The 21,513-nt window shown below is 38.9% G+C and overlaps 1 protein-coding gene across 12 annotated transcripts; it reads left to right on the plus strand.

Annotated features, from left to right (window-relative positions):
* Positions 1 to 2,349: 2,349 nt before the first annotated feature.
* Positions 2,350 to 21,513, plus strand: TERB1 (telomere repeat binding bouquet formation protein 1). Of its 12 annotated transcripts, none has more exons than XM_083452470.1 (19): positions 2,350 to 2,480; positions 4,694 to 4,792; positions 5,225 to 5,335; positions 5,431 to 5,559; positions 7,025 to 7,156; positions 7,780 to 7,840; positions 7,936 to 8,048; positions 8,160 to 8,282; positions 9,376 to 9,519; positions 9,917 to 10,048; positions 11,100 to 11,225; positions 11,639 to 11,802; positions 12,953 to 13,320; positions 13,784 to 13,848; positions 16,527 to 16,607; positions 17,284 to 17,454; positions 18,418 to 18,527; positions 18,891 to 19,100; positions 20,525 to 21,513. In XM_083452470.1, the coding sequence occupies exons 2-19, from the start codon at positions 4,759 to 4,761 to the stop codon at positions 20,540 to 20,542; spliced, it is 2,292 nt and encodes a 763-aa protein (XP_083308596.1). In that variant the 5' UTR covers positions 2,350 to 2,480; positions 4,694 to 4,758; the 3' UTR covers positions 20,543 to 21,513. The 12 variants fall into 12 exon arrangements, with proteins under 12 accessions (XP_083308596.1, XP_083308593.1, XP_083308587.1 ...); XM_083452467.1 differs by having other exon boundaries at positions 21,194 to 21,513; XM_083452465.1 differs by having other exon boundaries at positions 2,351 to 2,599; positions 18,415 to 18,527; positions 21,194 to 21,513.

Genomic DNA, 21,513 nt, shown 5'->3' on the forward strand with positions numbered 1-21,513 from the left:
TGTACAGCAAATAATATGGAGTGTTGTTTTCAACGTAAGCTGCTTTTGTTCAGAAAGAGGATTTTTAAAAAACCAATGAATACACTAACGCACAATGCACCTTTGAATATTATTAATATATTAAATTATGAACAAGATTTAAAGCTTTCTGGAAGAGAATGTGTAGTAATAGCAATTTTAGAAACTGCTGTTCTTGGTTTTCCCAATATATTTGTTTGACTGCTTCTGCTCCTTTCCTTATAGTAATAGTTCAGTTGTTAGTATCTGTAATGTTGCTGGGGAAAGGATAAAATATGTTTTCCTGGGATTAGTTGAAAGACTTGGACTTGAAGATGGTTTGTACAAACATACGTGATCATGTTAGCATTAGTTCCAGTGAATTAGAGGAGACTGCTCAAGAATTGGATTTATTGGTGGTGGGGAATTATACTTGGCAGGTACACTGGTGTTACTTTGTACAAGAGGAGGTACCCTAGTTTAAGATTGTTCTAAACTGCCCTGAGGCTCCATGGGATCAAAGGCAAGTTTAAAAGAATTACAAATCAATTGACATGGATTTTAGTTCTAGTGCAGGCTTCCTCAACCTTGGCCCTCCAGATGTTTTGAGACTACAGTTCCCAGCATCCCTGACCACTGGTCCTGCTAGCTAGGGATCATGGCAATTGTAGGCCAAAAACATCTGGAGGCCGAGGTTGAGGAAGCCTGATCTAGTGTGATGTAAGATTACATATTATTCACTACCCAATTTACAGGCAGGCAAAAACAAGGAAATATAGTATATGATTTGGGATAATCCCTTCCATGGGTTTAATGTCAATTTTGAAACAGCGTTCTAGGAAGGGGCTCATGCATGTAAGCCAAACAGTGATTTGGTGCTGTGGCATGCTGGACATGTCAACTATAGCTAATAGTATTGGCTCTGTTAAAGCAAAAAGCATACTAAGTAGGTAAAATGAAATGTTTTATTTGGTGAGCAGGTTTTTATGAGATTTTAATATTTACCATCTGCTTGCAGTTCCAGTGCTTTGTGTGAATTGAACTTATCACTGTTGCAGAGGTGGCTCCTTTGTGTTCACATACGGATTTTTATCACTTGGTGTTTAAAATAAATGTGTGAAAACAACCCAGTAAAGATCAAAGCTTGTGGATTGCCTCACCCTGCTTTTCAGTCGAGGCATTTTCATGTGTGATCTTTGTTCATGTGAATTAGGCACCTTTGTGCATGTGCATGCATTATTTGTACGCCTTATTTTTCATGGACAAACCAATACGGCTGGATGGCACGTTAATTACTTCCTCACCAACTAGTAGACCTGGAAGTCTGATATGAGGTGAAATAATTCCCATATCTAAAAAACACCTCTGAAGTGACCCCCTTCCTGAAAAAAATCTGTGGGGTGACTTGGTGGTTTTAAAATACTGGAAAGCAGGTGTTGCTTTTGCTGGCTTAGATCCAGAGCTGTGTCTGCATTCTAAAACTGCACCACTCCATGCCTCTTGAAGCTCAATAGTAGGGCATGAAACTTATGGTAAATGTTACTGATGGGAAGGGAGCACAATTTAAAAAAAATAATAATGGCACAGGCTAGCAAGTAAAATGAACAATTTACATTCTGATTCCTTGATCCTAAACCTCAGCACTGAAGTTAAGCTTCAGGGGCATTTCCAGTGAGTGTGCAGAGGCAGGATGAGAACTACCTTAGGACTTTTATCCCCCAAGACTAAGGTTACCAGACATCCCCTTTTCCAGACAGTCCCCGGATTTACAAATCAGTCCCCTGACAAAATCTATCTAGTAGGAAATTGAAAAGTGTCCCCAGATTTACTGAAAAAAATCTGGTAACCTTACCCAAGACATTAAATATGGAGTAAGATTGAGGTGTGGGGAGAGAAGTTTTTACTCTTGAGTTTTTGGGACTAAATGTAGGATAAAAATTGAATCGAGCTAATTCTATGCTGGCCCTTCTGAAATGTGACCTACTTCATAACAATGGTAGGGGTGTGATTAGAGGTGTAGCAGGTTTACTAAGAAGAAAAACTAGCTCTCTCCTGTGGGCTCAAGAAGGTTCTAATGTTTCACTTCTGACTTTTTTTGGTATCTGTTAGTGTGTGTAGTACACATGATACTTTGTACTAACGTGATTTTGATTTGTACCCATTTACTTCTCAGAGCATTCCCTATCTCCCAATTAAAAAAATAAATTAATTAATCCAGTTGAGAGTGCTGACTGCAGAAGAGTCTCTTGCAGAGTCGGACCCAGGCGTCCCCAAACTCAGCCCTCCAGCTGTTTGGGAACTACAATTCCCATCCCTGGCCACTGGTCCTGTTAGCTAGGGATGATGGGAGTTGTAGTCCCAAAAACAACTGGAGGGCTGAGTTTCGGGATGCCTGGAGCCTCTGATCCCTCAAGTCTCAAGAGATGAGGATGCCACCAGAAAAGTAATACTGAAGAAGGAATAGAGATAAAGTGCGTTTTGGGGTGGAGGGTGTTCTACACCTTTTAAGATTTCTGAAAGGAAAAACAGTAGTATATTTTATATGATAGGTCTTTCCATCCTACACGCAAAGTACACCTTATCGGACTTTTGAAGCCTTAAAGTTTTTTTTCTCTCCAGTAAAGCATGTTTCGGATTGCAGCCTCAGTTTAATATCCAGCTCATGATTTGGTTATGACAAGTGTTTTATTTCCCTAATCGGAGGCGGCCCACCAGCTGAGCCCGCTTGGCCCAGGTGGGAGCGCTCAGCTCCAAAAGAAGCAATGAAGCCGAGGCTGGGCGCCGCAGCTGAGGCAAACCGTGCCGGGGGAAGGGGGTAATAAATGAGGCGGCGCTCGCTCGGGCTGAGCGGCTCCTTCGCTCGCCCACCACCTCTCCTCACAAGCGGAGTTTCATTTAGGCGGGAAAAACTCGGCCGGTGAGTTTTCAGGTTTAGCCGCTCGCGGGACCGTGGGGGGGGGGGGGGAGACCGGGGAGCTGCGTTTGCAAGGCTTCCCAGATAGCGAGTATCTCCTTTTACTGAGCGGAGTGTCGTCGCCTTGGCTGCGAAAAGGAGAAGCCTCTTCTGCTTAGAGGGGCGCCGCCAGTGCTACGATAATGATGTGTCAGTCGGGGCACGTCTTCCCCCCTCAGCCTGGGATGCCTTTTCAGCGTAACGGCAGGTTCATGGGCGTACATTTAGGAGAACGCCTAAATCAAGTAAATAAATAGAAATACTTGGCAACTGACTAATTGCGTGGCAGATAACTCGCCCCCCCCCCCATCCCAGATAAATCCTGACTGCGCCCATGGGCAGGTTCCTGTCAGAAAGGGGGAAAGGGAGAAAGTCGCTGGCACTTTCCTGTTCCTTCCCTGCTAAGTATTCGTTTATTTATTGCCTCGCATTTAAAAGCACCACGAATAAATATAAAAGATAGACTTACAATTCCACGTTATTCCATACAGCATTATTATGTGAATCATGATAAATCTGTTAGTCCTTAAAGTGCCAGAAGACAAGGCTGGGGTTTTTTTGCTGCAGAGGACTTTTCATAGCTACCCTTCCGAACATGTTTTTATTATTTTTGTGTTTCAGAGAATTGTAGGGTTGGAAGGGATCCCCAAGGGTCATCTAGTCCAACCCCTGCAATGCAGGAATATTCACTTATTTGTCTTGACCCCACCCATCACACATAAGGCAATGTGTATATACCTCGCTTCAGAACAAGCCTCTGAAGCAGGTCAGGCTGAGAGACGACAGGCTTCTCTCAGATACATGAGTGAAGAATCAGTAAATCAACTTCCAGGCCAATCAGTTATAGATCTTAAAGTCATTAAGTTCAGGAACACAAGAGCTTAACTTGAGAACGTTCTCAAGATGGTACATGAATCCAGTTAGACTAAATAGAGTAGCAAAAAAAAAGTTTGATTATTTCTTTATTGTAAAAGTTATTTTATTTAAACCTCAAGAATATGGAAGTAACCTCTGCTCTACAAACACTTATACCATAATAAAAACAGACCCTCTGTTCTTTTAATTGGTGACTGATGGAACTTATACCATAATAAAAACAGACCCTCTGTTCTTTTAATTGGTGACTCCCCCCACGCAACGAAATGGTTACTGTCTCTGTAAAATATGTTGCAGACTTTATTTATATTTAATATTGTGGTGGCAATATGCTGTACAAACTCAGGAGATTAAAGTGCCAGCTCTTGTTCTTCATGGTCTTCGAAATAATTACAACTTTACTTGCCAGTGGGTTGGGCAAAGACACTAGTTCCAGAAGTTTAACAGAAACTTTTAGAAACTATTTGTTTCTCTCAAAACACTCACTAAAGATGCTAATAATCTCAAATTTGTTTCTAGATTAGTAGATTTAATGCCACTCTAGGTTCATATGGACAGAAGGGTGGGATATAATTTTAATAAAATTAAATGATCTATTTGCAGTATGTGCTAATTAATTTGGAGTCATTTCTCAGTTTGGTTCTAAACACTGATAAACTAGATGTGCCACACCATCCATGAAGGGTGAATAAAAAATATTTACTTTGCATCTCTTCATATATTATGCATGCATGTTAGGTGATCTTGAGTATGTTGTGCTCCTGTAGAAGTGGTAATCAACATTAATACAAATGTTAGATTTTATTAAATTGAATATACTTTCCTTAATTTTCTTTTTAAAAATCCAAAATTGTGTTTTGATAACAGAGACAGTGAACAACAGCCCCTCCTCTGTTTTGCAGTTAAAGGCTAAGGAAAATAATACAGTCAAGATGGAAAATGGAAAAGATCAGAAAATACCATGTGGTAAATTATTTTATATCCATGTTACTTTTCATTATTTTAGTAGTCTTCCAGGCTAATCTTCAAATGGAAGTGGGAAAAAGATAATTGTCTTTTGCAGAGATCCAAGCACCTGATCTACAATGTTGAAAAGGTCCTTCTGCCTAGCACTGCCTGACTCCACTGACATATGTCACTGAGAAACCCCATAAACGAGGAGTGCTCAGTGTGCTCACCTAACTGGTGGTAGCCAGTGGAAACTCCCAAAATGCAGTTTTTGGGGCTGGGAAAGGGGGCTGGGCTGGGCTAGCACAGAATCTACTGGACTCTGAGCCAGCTCTGTTGGGATTGCCAAGGGTAATGAGATTCTGGCTGTTTATTAATCAGCAGTTTTAATTGTGTATGAAAATAAAATATGTAAAATAATTTGAAAAACTATTTGCTTTATCCTTATAGAGATGAAAACTGATCTGAATTTACTACTTGAATGTCTAAAATATCAAATGGATCATCCTACTACTCAGAAAGAGGCATTGGTTACTATTTATTCGGCCTGTCAACAAAACAGTAAGATGTTGAGTTCTAGTTGCATTGCTCCATGTTTTATTAAAATATATTCCTTTAAATGTTGACACTTTCCCCATTGTTTCTGTCTTTTCTAGGTGATGCAAGTGATTATTTTCGAGAAATAGGTGGTTTGATGTTTGTGTATAACCTTGCAAAGTCAAGTGTGCACAGCATGGTAAAGGAAGCTGCCTTATTTACATTAGGAGGTTTAGCTGAGAATAATGGTAATACACAATTGTATTCTTTTCATATCATTATATTATCACATTTGAAGATACTAAGTTTTCATGTTTTGCTTCATTTCTGCAAAAGACTATAGTTTTCAAGTACATATACTAACAACAAAAGCTTAAATTTGACTCTGTAGCAAAATGGCAGTGAGTGCAGCTTCTTCAACAGGTGCATTACATGCTCCCCTTTCAACCTACCCATGGCATTCTGAACTAGCTGCAGCTTCCGAAGCAATCTTAAGGGCAGCCCCACATAGAGCACATTGCAGTAATCCAATACTGAGGTTACAAATATATAGCTTCCTGTGGTCAAGCTGTGCGTATTCAGGAACAGGTGCACCAGCCAAAGCTGGTAAAAAAACACTCTTAGGCTGTGTTCACATTGCCACCTTCAGAGAAGTTCTTCCCCCATTTCCCATGCATTTCACAGCTCTTTCCCCACTAACTGTTCACATCAGTGCAGTTTCATTCATTTATGTGTTGATGGTGCAGGGATTCTTTATCTTATGCTAAAGTGTTCACATCCTGGCTAGGGATGAATTAGGAACATCTTAAGGACTCTAATCAGCAGGAAGTTGGTTTGAGAAACAAAACTCCGAACAGCAGACAAGGCTATGGCAATAATGCTTCTAAATACCAGTTGTGGGAAACCCACAGGAAGGCAAAATGTTCTTGTGCTTGGGTTTTGCTTGCTGGTTTTCCTCAGACATCTGGTTGGCCACTATGAAAACAAGATGCTGGACTAGGTGGGTAATTGGCCTGGCACAACAGGCTCTGCTTATTTTCTTATGTTCATGAGTGGAAGTTTGGGATTGGTTCCGCCAGTGTGCCTGCATCATTTTGACCTCTCGCTGCCTTGCCCCTTCTCCTCTTGCAGTGGCCGCACTCTTGGCAGGAAGCTAGCACTGAGGCTCTGCCCCACCAGGCAGGTCACCTCCGTCCACAGAGTCTCCATCTTATCAGGATTCAGTCTTCATTATCACACCACCACATCCAAACATCAGTTAAAGGCTTGTACATTCAGATAATATAGAGAAACGGAGATGGGTGTCATCAGTGTACTACAAATAACCACTTCCAGTGGGTTCATTTAGATTTTGAACAGCACTGGGACAAGTTGTGTATAAATGTCTCACCCCCCACTGTTACGTATGTTCCTTAAGTGTCCCCTGCTCTGAGCTTCACCCACCTTGTAGCCAAAAAATATTTTGGCAGTCAGTAGAAATAGGTCAGTGTCTATACAAAAGAAGAAATGGACACAACTCTGTCATTAAAATGGCAACACTGAGATTTTTCAATCTCCAAGGGCTACTATTATTTGAATCCCTCCCCCAAACAGACTGATACAGATACCTACAATTATTGTAGAATTTATAAGAAAGTTTGATTCTGTTTGCTTTATTAAATTTAATGTAATATAACACAAACATTTCTCAGAGGAATATCTATTTTGTTTCAGTATTCTGCCAACAGACGTTATGTACTTCTGGATCATTTGAAGACCTTCACAGACACCTAACTAATAATGATTCCAGTGTGAATTTGAAAAGAATGTCTGTTTATTTCTTAATAGCACTGGTTTCAAATAACAGTAAGTCCCCCCCCGCTGCATGTAAGGAAATTGCAGTTACACACAAACAAACACAATATAAATTATGATGAGTAGCCTCCAGATGAATATTAGCTGCAATTAGGTCAATTAGACTTACATTCACAGATATGTGCTTATAAATCCTATTGCTATTTACAGGTACTTAAGCAAGTTTAACTACTATATTTTCTAAGGATATGCTCAGCTTCAGCAGTGCATAAATCACTATGGTCTATATATTTCATATATTACATTTTAAGTTTAGCTGCTATTCCCTGCAGGGTGTATACTCAGGGCTCCTGCAGACATGTGATTGATTGTGGGTGTATTCAGCAACATATCCTTGACACAATAAAATGCATTACTGGTTGATTTATTCTGCTTTAGTTTTTTCTGAGATGCTTCCCCAATGCTACCATGCTGTGTACACGCTATACCTTTCCCCCAAAAAGAATTCTGGGTACTGTAGTTTAAAGAGGCCCTCAGTGACAAGCATGTTTCATACCACATGTGTGAAACAGTTCTAAGATTTCACTGAATTATTGATTGCTTGATACAGTATTTGAAATACTTCATATACTTTATTTTAAATCTTTACATGCCAAAATGTGGTCATTTTATAGAGCGTGGGCAGATGTGTGCAAGAGAGTCTGGTTGCCTTAATGCTCTGCTTCAATTATTCAGGTAAGTAATAAAGCAAGAATGTTGTACTAAACTAAAAATTCCTCCCCCAAGCTTTAATTGCTATTTGTTATGTTTTTGTTTTAATTTCCTAACAGAACAAGTCTTTCAGTATGTGATGTGAAACTTTTGGATCAAAAAATTAATGAATATCATCTGTGGTCTTCAACTTGCAGTGCTCTCTGTGCAAGTGTAAATAATCCCCAGAATGGTAATTTTTTTTGTTAAACATTTCCTTTCATTATTTGTTTGATGACAGTGAGGAAAAATACAAGTATTTTTCAATGCAGATCTAAGTGTGTCATTGTTTTGTCACCAACAGAGGAGAATCAGAAATTTTGCAGTTTGGTTTTTCCTCATGCAAAAGACTGGCTGCAAAGTAGTATAAAGCCTGAGATAGTTCGCCCAGTATGTTCATTCATTGGGCTCACAGTTGCAAATAATTGTAAGTATCTAACCATTGTACCAGCACATTATTTTTCTGTGAAAAGCCTGCTGGGGTTTCTTTTGCCATTTCTAGTGCTTAATTTCATGCATCTTCTGCACAGAAATAGGGCAACTACTTTGGTGATATTATCATCTTCAAATTCTAGAACTTACAGTGGAACCAGGTATTGCTTTAAAGAGAGGAGGGCAGGGCTTTTCCATGGCACAGTGAGTTGACACATCCTCTCTAGCTTGTATTGCATTTTCTAGAAATCACTATATATTCATTTGTTAAAATAGTAAATATATATATGTTGCCTTTCTACCAAAGCATTCAGGGCAGTTTAGAGTTTAACATAATGGCTTTCAGTCTTGATACAAAACAGAGAACTCAGAGGAAAAACAGTACATTCAGGTACCAGCTCTTTCATAGTGTTATATAATAACAGACCTCCCAAGTGTTCCTATTTTCCAGCGACAATGCTGGATTTACAGAAGCCGGCAGAATGTCCTGCTTTTCCTTAGGATGTCCCTATTTTTATCAGAGAAATTTTGGAGGGCATGGAATTATCTGACTTCCGAGTCATCTGAAGGCAACCCTGTATAGGGAAGTTTTTAAAAGTTTAATGTTTTATTATGTTTTTATATACGTTGGAAACGACCCAGAGTGGCTGGGGCAACCCAGTCAGATGGGTGGGGTGTAAATAGTAAAATTATTATTATGGAATAGGATGTCTCTATTTTCATCTGAGAAATACTGGAGGGTTTGTAATAACCAGATGGAATAGTTGCTGCAGGAAACAATTTGAAGAAGGCATGAATTGAGATCAAGATAAAAGTAATTTTTGTGAATAATTTCTCTTAAAATTAATTTACAAAGGTTTTCTTACATTGAGTCAAAGCACTGATCTGCCTAGCTCAGTATCATCTGCATTGCATTGGAGTGTCTCCAGGATTTCAGACAGGGGTCCTTCCCAGCCCTACCTGGAGATGCTTGGGATTGAACTGGAGACCTTCTGCATTTGACAGAAAGCCTGGAAAACTTTAGCTTAAAGCAAACTATGAGAGAAGCATGACTGGTAATTGTTATGGTTTGTTTTTGTTTCTTCAAGCAAGAATGCAGCAATTTTTTGTTTCTGTTGGTGGATTAGCTGTTTTGGATGAGCTTCTTGCGAAATTGAGACACAATTCACTTGCAAGCACGAAACTTGCCGTCGTGGTGACAAAAACGATTGATGCCTGTATTGCCGATAACTGTGAGTGAACAGATTGAAATATCTTTCTATATAAATATCTTAACAGAAAGTGAAGCTTGTTAGGTCCATGCCTCCCTATAGGATTAGGTACTCTCAGATCATTCATTACTTATATTACCAGGATCTGCCTTGGCTTCTGACTTTATTTATTAACATGACAAACATTAAATATCATCAAAATAAGGTAAGGATCCTGCAAGGAGGGGAAGGGAGTTGCAAATTCTTCTAATTCCCAGTCCTCACAAATCTTGTAGTTAAGTGTTGTACCTGGTATTGGATGAAAGCTCGAGATAACTGGAAGAAAGGATGGAACAGGCATTCTATAAAAGTATGTTTCTTTACTGCATGTTGAGTTTAATGGGTATTTTTTCCTTTTAAATTTATTTTGTACCAATAGCTGCTGTTGGAATTAACCTGCCAAGGTATAATATTGTGCCAAATCTCCTAACACTGCTTTCTTACAAACATCTGGATCCGGGAGAAAAAAATAGTATTATACTTACCCTTGGACACTGTACAGATGGCTGCGGTAGGATACTGGTTCTGTCTTTCTTAAATTGAACATGTTAGATGTTGCATTCAAATGCAGTGCACAATTACTGTGCTTAATAATAACCTATGAAGATACCAAACCTGATGTTGCTAGAGTAATGCATGGTTGGTTTTAACAAGCTGCTTTATCTCTCATTGAAATAAAATAACAAATAAAAAAATTAATCACTTTGAAACTTACTACATTTAGGCGGCAATCCTATATCCACTTACCTGGGACTAAGCCTCATTGAACTCAGTGAAACTTACTTTTAAGTAAACATGGTTAGCTTTGTACTATAAATAGGATTATAATTAGGCACCTTTTTCATTAGTGGTTATTTCTAGTACAGGATCTAGGAACTTCTACAAAATCCTGATAATCAACTGTCAAAGCCAAGTTAGAGTTATTAGTGGTAGCTAAGTATAAATTTCTGCTTTAACACTGAAGTCTTAAAAAGGCACTATGCAATATTTCCATTAAAACTAATAGGACAGATTCATGTAAATGAAGTCACACTACAGCATGTTACTGAGCATATGCAAATAAACTAAGGTAAAGGTAAAGGTACCCCTGCCCGTACGGGCCAGTCTTGCCAGACTCTAGGGTTGTGTGCCCATCTCACTTAAGAGGCCGGGGGCCAGCGCTGTCCGCAGACACTTCTGGCGAGCCAGCGCAGCACACGGAACGCCGTTTACCTTCCCGCTGGTAAGCGGTCCCTATTTATCTACTTGCACCCGGAGGTGCTTTCGAACTGCTAGGTTGGCAGGCGCTGGGACCAAACGACGGGAGCGCACCCCGCCGCGAGGATTCGAACCGCCGACCATGCGATTGGCAAGTCCTAGGCGCTGAGGTTTTACCCACAGCGCCACCCGCGTCCCTATGCAAATAAACTAGATATGACTAATTGAAGTTGGGCTGAAAATTCAATATAACTGTATCCCATTGTAATTTTATTGCTTATTCTTCTAAATATGATAAGAGGTACTGTTACAACTGTACAGTTTGGACAAATATGTTCCAAGAAACTAATGGTATTTTTTTTTAGAGGAAAATCAATTTGCTCTGGTCAAGAACAATGGCCTTCCACTTATGATTCAGGCACTAACTGAATCGCAGGATGAAGAATTAAATAAGGCTGCCACCTTTGTGCTGCAAAATTGCAAACAGATCAGTAAGATTATCATTATTTTCATTACTGTTTTAAAAAACTTATAGGGCAGATCTGTGAATATCTTCTTGCCCATTAGCTTTGTCTGCAAAATTTCCTATTTCACCCAGGTTAGAGATCATCAACTTCTGTTCTATGCTTCCCTTCCCACTTTCTTCTACTTGTTAATTTGATCTCTTCTTGCTTCCATCTTCCCTTGATGAAGCAGAAATATTAATGAAGGAAGTATGTCTGGGGCTGTATTTGTATAAAGTCCTTTAGATACTGCAGAGAGATGTAAAAGGCAAAATAAAACACATCTTAAATAAGTCACTCTCATTGGGAGCTAATATTTTAAGACTTTGGCATGTAGAATGAAATATAATTCTGTTTTTATAAAGCCAGCTTACCATGCCTTATTCTAACTTTTCCTAAAGCTGAAAAGTTGTCACTGAAGTTAGGAAAACATTCATTAAAACTGGATGATGCAGAACAGTTGAAGGTTGATTGGCAGAACAGAGAGATGATCCTTGAAGACTACTGGGACAAAGCCAAAGAAATTTTGCGTAGAATCGAAGGACTTGAAAATGACCAACAGCAGGTGGTTCTTTGTTTTTTGGGTTTGTTTTTTAAAAAAATAAGAACGGATGCAGTATGTTAAAAATAGTTCTATGCAAGAAAATAGTGTCTGAGTGAATTATAAAAAGGGAAGCATAAGTCTGGTAAGTTTTTTTAAAAATGTCCCCCCCCCCCTATTTTCCTGTGGTGGAAGGAGGATATCATCATCTGGGTTATTCCTCCCAGTCAGTCCAGAAGGTAGGGCTAGCAAAAACAAGTTTATGGTATGCCTTCTGTGGGGAATAGCACCTTTTTCAAGCTTCACTGTCTTGGCTTCACTTTTTAGCTAAAGATGTTTTTTTTTTTCTATTCTAGTATTCCTAGCTTGTGTAAATTCACAAACATAATCATTCTCTGTTATGCAAGCAAACATATTTCAGCTACTTATAGTACTTCAGATAAAATATCCTACCCACCTGTAAAATTATTGCTCCCCCATCTTCAGCCACATAGTCATGGTGATTCAACATGAACTTCTGTGATCACATGCTTTCCCTTAGTAATTTCATTCCAGTTATTTCCAGTAGTGAATTATAAATTTTTTAAAATATTTTAATTTGATGGTGAAGGTTAGGATATCGCAGGAAGAAACATCTTCCTTATCTGTTTACACATTCTGAAATGCTTTGGAACTCTAAGTCTTGTTTGTGTTGGATGATTTCTTAGGTTTCATTATTTTTATGCCCCAGTCTTGTTTTTATGCAATATTTTCAGCTGCTTATTTTGAAGGGACTTGAACATGAAAAGACAACAACAACAATTTGACCTGAATTTGACAAATACTTCTTGCTTCAAAGTATATATGCTGTAATATTAAAATTGTGGAACCAAAATGCAATTGTCAAAAACAAGTACTGAGTTCAGCAAATTAAAATTGACTTCAACTTAAAGGGAAACAACACAGGAAAAATACATACCTGAAATGTGAAATAAGATTATGAGAGAAGTAATGGGGTGTGAGTGGTTATTTCATTCTAACCCACAAAGTTTGGCTTTTACGACTAAGTGTGAAACTAGGTCAAGTAAACTCCCTGAGTTGATCATCCCTGCCTTGAACCTCCATGTTTTTCCACCCTCCCCCACCCACTGGATGTATTTTGTATGACCTTCAATTGCTATTTTTTTAAACACAGAAAAAAGTGAGAAGACAAATATTAATTGATGATATTCCCAAAGAAGTGATCCTGCAGACTACCCCTATGCATCTTAAAGAAAATGCAAGCAAGCCAAATTCAAGTGACATAACACATACAGAAGTGAACCAACAATTACTAGATTCTATGTCTGCTAAACCGATTGCTACTACATTTGTAAAAGACTATTCAAAGAATGAATTTCTAAAGTCTGCCAATAGGAATCCAACTGATGCGTCAGCCAGTCGAAATGAACTTAATCTTCATGCAGCTGATAAAATGAGGACACCCAACATGACCCACCAACATAAACATATTACAAATAGAAACACTATTGGTGAATCTAGCAAGTCTGAAGTACAACTAAGGTATTGTATCTTGGATCCTACATAAATACATTGATACTTTTAAATCCTGATTGTGAATCAAATTAGCAAACTGCATTTAATATTATTAAACTTTGTCATGAACTCTAATAGACTGAAATTCCATCTGGAATATAAAGGGAGCTGTAGACCTCTTTCAAAATGAAATCTTTTACTTTCAGCTTTTGAACTTCTTCATGGCTACTGAATAGCCTCATGTGTGGAAGCTACCCTGAGAATTTTTATTTGAAGCGAAGTGTAAGAAAATGATTTATATCAGTTAAATGCAGGCAATAAATAAAATTATCCCAAGCTTCAATGTGGATATGAAACATGCCCCCCTTTCCCTGGTTAGCATTATTCACTGCAGTGCAATGTGGGAAATTGTGGGGGTCGAGAAGCATGATACAACACAATGAAATATATATTAGGTCAAGTTTTAAGAATGTCTTTCTTATCCTTTTAGTGAATTATTGTGTAAACAGACAGATATTGTAGGTAAAAGAAGAACTCAGCTGGTGCAAAATAAAGGTAGGTACAGTTAATCAATAGTGTTCAATTTCTGACATTTTACTAAATTGATCGTTGTTAGAAATTAGTTTATTTTAAACTGGATGAAAAATAAGCACATATATATCTTTACCATATACCATACTTAGTGGTTGCATTTGCACATCATGCTAAGCCTTGGGCTTGTGCACTTGGTCCCTTCTGTCCTCTCCTGCATAGCCAAAAGAAGCAGTCAAAACCTTTTGCTTTTTACATTTGGTTAAAAGTGGTTTGTTGTGTTGGTTGGAGCAACACACTGTGGTTCATAAAACTATAGAGTCAGAAGACATCCTGAGGCTCATCTAATTATCCACCCCCATCCCTGCAATGCAGGAAGCTCAACTAAAGCATCCATGACAGATGGCCATCCAACTTCTGCTTAAAAACCTCCAAGGAAGGAGCATCCACAACCTCCCAAGGGAGTCCATTCCACTGTTGCACAGCTCTTATGTCAGAAAGTTCTTCCTGATGTTTAGTCAGAATCTCCTTTCTTCTAACTTGAAGACATTGGTTCAGGACTTCAAGCTTGCTCTGCCCTTTAGATATTTGAAGATGGCTATCATATCTGCTCTTACGCAGACTAAACATACTCAGTTCCCTCAACTGTTCCTCATAAGGCTTAGTTTCCAGACCCTTGATCATCTTTGTTTCCCTCCTCTGCACACATTCCAGCTTGTCAATATTCTTCTTAAATTGTGGTGCCCAGAACTGGACACAGTACTCCAGTTGCTGTCTGACCAAGGCAGAATTTGTTGTTGTTTAGTCATTTAGTCATGTCTGACTCTTCGTGACCCCATGGACCAGAGCACACCAGGCACTCCTGTGTTCCACTGCCTCCCACAGTTTGGTCAGATTCATGTTTGTAGCTTCGAGAACACTGTCCAACCATCTCGTCCTCTGTCATCCCCTTCTCCTTGTGCCCTCAATCTTTCCCAACATCAGGGTCTTTTCCAGGGAGTCTTCTCTTCTCATGAGGTGGCCAAAGTACTGGAGCCTCAGCTTCATGATCTGTCCTTCCAGTGAGCACTCAGGGCTGATTTCCTGATGAATGGATAGGTTTGATCTTCTTGCAGTCCATGGGACTCTCAAGAGTCTCCTCCAGCACCATAATTCAAAAGCATCAATTCTTCGGCGATCAGCCTTCTTTATGGTCCAGCTCTCACTTCCATAGGCAGAATAGAGAGGCACTATTACTTCCCTTCATCTGGACACTAGCTTTTTTTTACTGCTGCATCAACTGTTGATCATGCACCACACATGTTAATCATGTGGTCTATTAAGACCCTTAGATTCTTTTCACAGTTGTCCATCTTATATTTGTGCATCTGGTTATTAGAACCTTACATTTGTCTCTCTTGAAATTCATGGCCCAGTTCTCCAATCTGTTACAGTTATCCTGAATTCCGATTCTGTCTTCTGCAGTGTTAGCTACCCCTCCCAGTTTGGTGTGTCTGCAAATTTGATGAGCATCTCCTCAGTACCTTCATCCAAGTTATTTATAAAGATGTTGAACAATGATGGGCCTAGGACAGAACCCTGTGGCATCCCTCTTGTCACACTTTTCCGAGGATGATGAGGAACAATTAGTGATTACTCTTTAGGTTTGCTCAGTCAACCAGCTACAAAATCCTCCTAACAGTAACTTCATCCAGCCCACATTTTACAAGCTTCTCCCCAATTATACCACGAGAGGCTTTGTGAAAAGCCTTACGGAAATCAAGATACAGTACAAACATACCAACTTCAGACCACAGGTTATGATGCTGGCTTGTTGGAAACTAAGCAGCATAGTTAGTATTGACCACAGTTCCAGGTATGGATGACATGGCAATCCGTGTTCAACTGAAAGCAGAAGCAAAAGCAAAAGCATACAAACTCATCCTTGGCTGCATGAAAAAATGAAGGCAGTGTGTGAGACCAAGGTATGCTATAGCTTATGCATGTTGTGCTAAAATGCATGTGGTGCTAAACTAAGGTTTAGCATGACATCTAAACAAAGCCAAAATGTTATATGTTTATTGTTCATTATATGTTGTACAAGCATGCTATATTTGCCCGTGAGGAATAATACTATTACTCCATCACATATTCAATGATGAATTTGCCTTAAATTTCATAATCTAGTATGACTTTTTATTGTTAAAACTATTCATGATATAAATGTCTGTTGCCTTTAAAATATAAGCACAGTTGTATTCAATTATTTTAAGACCAGAGTTAAGGCTGTCATAGTAACTCAAGCTCCACAAAGCTGAAAATTGGATGCTAAGGGTGATGCTATAATGGACGTACCCTAACAGCTGTAATTTTTATAAACAGAATTTTGAGACATAATGTTGGACTTTTTTGTTGGCTACCCACCTTAACTAAAGGGGTACTTGCGTGTCCCTCCAACACATTGTAATAAAATTTTGAAGTTCTGGAAACTATGTTAGATGCTATGGACTTGGACTCCATGCTCCTGTATCACTGTCAACGGAACAAATTAATGCCTTAGAAATTTCATCTGGTATGCTGGCTAAATAACTTAGTTTAGCAACTTCTTTTTTATCTTTATCTTAATTTTGTGTTATTATGGTCTATTAACTACATAAAAAACATAACATCTGAATTCTTAACCATATGTTTCATATTAATCCAATAACATTTCTCTTTTATAGATCCATTATGTTCAAGAATAACAAGCAGGAGGATAAACTGTAATCTGTCTGCTTCTAAAATAGCAGAGTTGCAGTGCACAGGTGATTTTGTTGTTGTTCTGTTTTGTAAGAAGCCTAAATTAGGCTTCTAGACACTAACAGATACAGTGGTACCTCGGGTTACAGGCGCTTCAGGTTACATACGCTTCAGGTTATAGACTCTGCTAACCCAGAAATAGTATCTCGGGTTAAGAACTTCGCTTCAGAATGAGAACAGTAATCGTGCAGCAGCAGCAGGAGGCCCCATTAGCTAAAGTGGTGCTTCAGGTTAAGAACAGTTTCAGGTTAAGAATGGACCTCCAGAACAAATTAAGTTCTTAACCTGAGGTACCACTGTAGTTCTTTTCTTTAAAATGCCAGATATTTTTTTTACATTTACAGACGCAATCACTTTGTATTGTGTCTTAAAAATTAGCAATTTTGTTTTGGAAATCTAAGCAAAGAAGGATCCCACTCCACAATTTTGAATATTTGAGCAATAACAAGGCCACTTCCAACTCTACAATTCTATTATTCAATTTACTGGTTCAATATTAGGTTTACTGATGAATTCCCAAAAAGTACTTGCTAGATTTACTGATGATAAACCTGGAAAGACCAGAATATGTAAATCACAATTTACTAAAAACAGATATGAAAAATTCAGCCTGAAATCCTTTTTTAAAATGCGTTTTCTAAAGAGTCACATGCTATTTTAGTAATATTCTATATCTTTCAGGTTGCATAACAGTAGGAATTCCCTTAAACAGCCGAAATTTTAGCAAGATTTTGCGGTCTTGTCAATATCTATGTGAACAACACAAAGTTACTCTAGAAACTGAACTGAAATATAAAAGGAAGATAAAAAGATCTATTATCTCTAGCAAGAATACTTCTACAGACTGTAATGGTAATAGTAATCATTTTTCATAAAATTTCATGTGGAGCAATAGCTCAGTTGGTAGAGCACGAGACTCTTAATCTCAGGGTTGTGGGTTTGAGCCCCACATTGGGCAAAAGATTCCTGCATTGCCGGGGGTTGGACTAGATGACCCTCAGGGTCCCTTCCAACTCTACAGTTCTAAGCCCAGTGGTTTCCAACCCCCCCCCCCCCCGACCACTTGAAAATTGCTGAGGGTCTTGGCAGACCACTTAATGATTTTTCTGCCTGTTGCAGCAATTGTAATATGCTGTGCAATACGCTGTATGATTTTTAATTACTGGTATATATTTATTGCCTTTTAATTTTTTATATACTGTATTTTATTATATTTCATATAATTTAAATTATAATACAATAAAATGAAATGTAAGAAATAAAAGAAGCAATTAGAATGCAAATATATGCCAATATTCAATTCAATTCAATTCAATTCAATGGATGTGTGATCTCCTGACTTCAACCACAGATCCCCCAAGTTAGCTGATTTTCCTCCTCCCAGAGCCCTCCCTGGTTCATTTTTCATTGCAACCAGGCTTCTACTAATCATGAAACCTGGGGGGAGGGGCAGTAAAATAACATGTCCAGGGATATCTTTGCAGGGGAGTCTCAGCAGCTGGGAAAAGGGTTAAGCCTGCCCATGAAATCTGCCCTACAAAGGCTGCCTATCCCAGCATTAGCATCATGATAAAGCAGGTATGTGGAACCATTGGCCCTCCAAATGTTGCTGAACTACAACTTCCATCAGCCCCCACAAGCACAGCCAGTGCCATAGATCAGCAACATATGAAAGGCCAAAAGTTCCCCATAGCTGTGATGGAAAACACAGGATTTGGGGAGCCCTGCATTTCTCTCATGAAATCTAGCTCTGCCCTTTGTCTTCCATAACTTTCAGTAATTTTAAATAAGCAAATGTTTTGTTTCAAACAGCAGATCTTCAAACAAAACAGGATGCATATTCAAAGAAACAAATAATCCAACAGAAACACAGGCTTAAAGACCAGGATCTGAATGAAGATCATACTTTCTCATTTAAAGATGGGGTATGGACACCTCAATGACAAATGTTCTGCATGTTAATATTTGTGTATATGTTCTAGTACATATGACAGTGTTATTTGTAATAAGTGTTAATGCCTAAACTGAGACCCGGCCTCAGCACACTGATAAATATTATTCATAACTGGTGAAAGGATATCCGTAAACCACAAGCTATTGTTAATAAACAAACAAACAAATAGTTTAACCAAAGCTCTGGTAGCCCCACTTTGGGGAAATACATACCTGTACAATGCTTGGGTTGGTCTTGGGACTGAACATAGGACCTTCTTTATTTCCTTGTATGCATGTTACCATTGAGCTCTGGCACATCTGCCTAATGTGTACTGTTTTCATTAATGATGCAGGAAACTGATATTCATCTGCCAGATATACCTGCAGCAGCTGTTGAAAAAAGCAAACGGAGAACTAGGAAAAATTTTACATCAGAAGAAATAAGATTTCTTTTGGATGGTGTAAAGAAAATGGGCCATCATTGGAATTTAATTTTATGGACTTACCCATTTCAGAAGGGAAGGACAAATGTTGACCTTGCTAAGAAATACTGCCATTTACAGGTAATATTTCAGATTAATTTTGTGCTAGTATTTTACACCTTTGGGATAAAATGAGAGGAAAGGAAAGAACCATCGGGCTGGGTTTGAAAATTATTTCTCTTCAGTGGATGGTGGTTATCCATTAGTGTTGGAGGCAGGACTACGCAAATAATGACACTTGCCCCTACAATGGGAGTGGCTTTCACTGAGTAAAAACCAGAACTTGAATCCAAGTAGCCATTTATTTCTGTAAGTGTAAACTATGAAAGTATGGTTATATTAAACCCAAATATCATCACTGGGTCTCAATAGTATTTTGCAATAATATTAATTGATTGTACTTCAATCAATTTTATTGTTTATAACCAATGAAGAAGAAGAGTTTGGATTTGATATCCTGCTTTATCACTACCCTAAGGAGTCTCAAAGTGGCTAACATTCTCCTTTCCCTTCCTCCCCCACAACAAATACTCTGTGAGGTGAGTGAGGCTGAGAGACTTAAAAGAAGTGTGACTAGCCCAAGGTCACCCAGCAGCTGCATGTGGAGAAGCAGGGAATCAAACCTAGTTCACTAGATTATGAGTCCACTGCTCTTAACCACTACACCACACTGGCTCTCATTACAATGAGACCGTTACCATAAAAGCATTTAGATAGTACATTTCATTTCAAGAAGAAATACCAAGGCTGTTCTCAAGCAAATAAATGTTTCATTTATTTATCCTGGTGTTGGGTGTATTGGCTCCACCTGGCCCGGCTGGATTGGCCAGGAATCAAATAGCCTATGGTGGGAAAGCCCACCAATCTCCTGTGGGTGATCTGGGAATTCCCCCAAAGCCAGCTGCATAGCCCTGATGTTGCTCCCAAGGGGGAGGGGCCTGGTGCAAAGGGCTGCAACAGCCACCCACCCTGTGACTGGGTAAGCAGCCATTTTCAAGCGAATAAAAGCCAACAAAATAAGAACAGTCATACCTCAGGTTGAAGTTGCTTAAGGTTGAGCGTTTTCGGGTTGCGGTCCACGGCGACCCGGAAGTAACAGAACGTTACTTCCAGGTTTCGCCGCTCGCGCATGCGCATACAGTCAAAATATGTCACGCATGTGCAGAAGAGGCGAATCGCGACCCGCACACGCGCAGATGCGGGTTGTGTTCTGCTCTGGATGCAAACAGGGCTCTGGAATGGATCCTGTTCGTATCCAGAGGTACCAATGTACTGTAAAGCCAATTATAAAAATACAGCGACCTGTAATTAAAATAATTAGCACAACTATACATTAAAACATCCATAATTAAAATATATACCTAAGCAAGCCCATCAGAACAGCACAATAGCTAAAACAGTTAAAGCAGCAATCAAATCAGGATAGCAGGAAAATGTTTGTCCAAATAGGTATGTCTTCAAGAGTTGGTGAAACGCAAATACCAATGGAACCTTCTGTATTTCAGCAGGGAGAATGTTACTGACTGGGAGTCAGAGACACCTGATCTGTACTGTAGCAATGAGACAATTGTTGAGAGGGCCTGGATTAGCTCCACCCATTTAATGGAATTATGCCCAGTGTTCCTTTCTCCTTTGGTGATTGAAGTTATTCAAGATGTAAAGCAGCACTGTGGCATCCTGTGAAATTTTCTACACAAAACTACTATTGCCACCTGACAAGTGGATGCTCTAAGCCTGGGATGCCTCCTTCCCAGAACTAGCTTGGGAGCTCTTCCCACTCCTCTGCACCCAGTTTACATTTTCTTCTCCATACAAGAAAGTCCGCTGCGCTGTCAGTTGAAGATGTCCCTTGCCAAAACTAGCCCAGCAGTTCTGCTTTTCTGTGCAACTGGTTCTGGCTTTCTCCTCAGTTGGTCATGCAGCTAACATATGGCAGAAACCGCCCCTATCAGGGTCTTATAAATTGTCAGGTAAGCAAATGTTGACTCTGACTGCTAACACAACATAAAGTACTGACAGAGCTTGAGCTCTAAAAAAGCCACATTCTTCTCTCACACACCTTCCCTCTCAGCCTGTATAGCCATATGAATCACAACTTGATAACAAATATTTGTCTGTGCCAATGCTCTGACATTTGCCTTGTCTAGTTTCCTTTTTTCTCTTCTCTCTCACAGAAAAATAAAAACGAGACAAACATATGACATCTTATAAGTTACGTGTATTCTGTCAAGGAAACAGGATCATCATACAAGTTGGTTCTTTTTTGTTTGTTTAAAATGTAATAATTATTTTTATTTTAAAGAGGGTACTCCATTTTGTACTTGATTATTTTGTGTGCTATAAGTCCTTTTAATCAGTAAATTTATTTTGAATATAATTTATCAATATGTATAATCAAGAAAGTTGGTAACTATTCTATCTTACAGTATTTTTACTTGCTTTGGATATAAATGTTCTTTAAAAATAAATATGAAAATGCTACACAAATGAAAAA

The sequence above is a fragment of the Podarcis tiliguerta genome, assembly GCF_965153285.1.
Source record: "Podarcis tiliguerta genome assembly, chromosome: 8".
In the NCBI taxonomy this organism is placed as follows: domain Eukaryota; kingdom Metazoa; phylum Chordata; class Lepidosauria; order Squamata; family Lacertidae; genus Podarcis; species Podarcis tiliguerta.

Excerpts from the sequence above, each read along its gene's own strand:
- TERB1 (XM_083452465.1), top strand. The coding sequence starts at position 4,759 with ATGGAAAATGGAAAAGATCAGAAAATACCATGTG. Across the intron at positions 8,283-9,375 it reads GCTCACAGTTGCAAATAATT|CAAGAATGCAGCAATTTTTT; the intron begins GTAAGTATCTAA and ends TGTTTCTTCAAG. Across the intron at positions 11,226-11,638 it reads GCAAAATTGCAAACAGATCA|CTGAAAAGTTGTCACTGAAG; the intron begins GTAAGATTATCA and ends CTTTTCCTAAAG.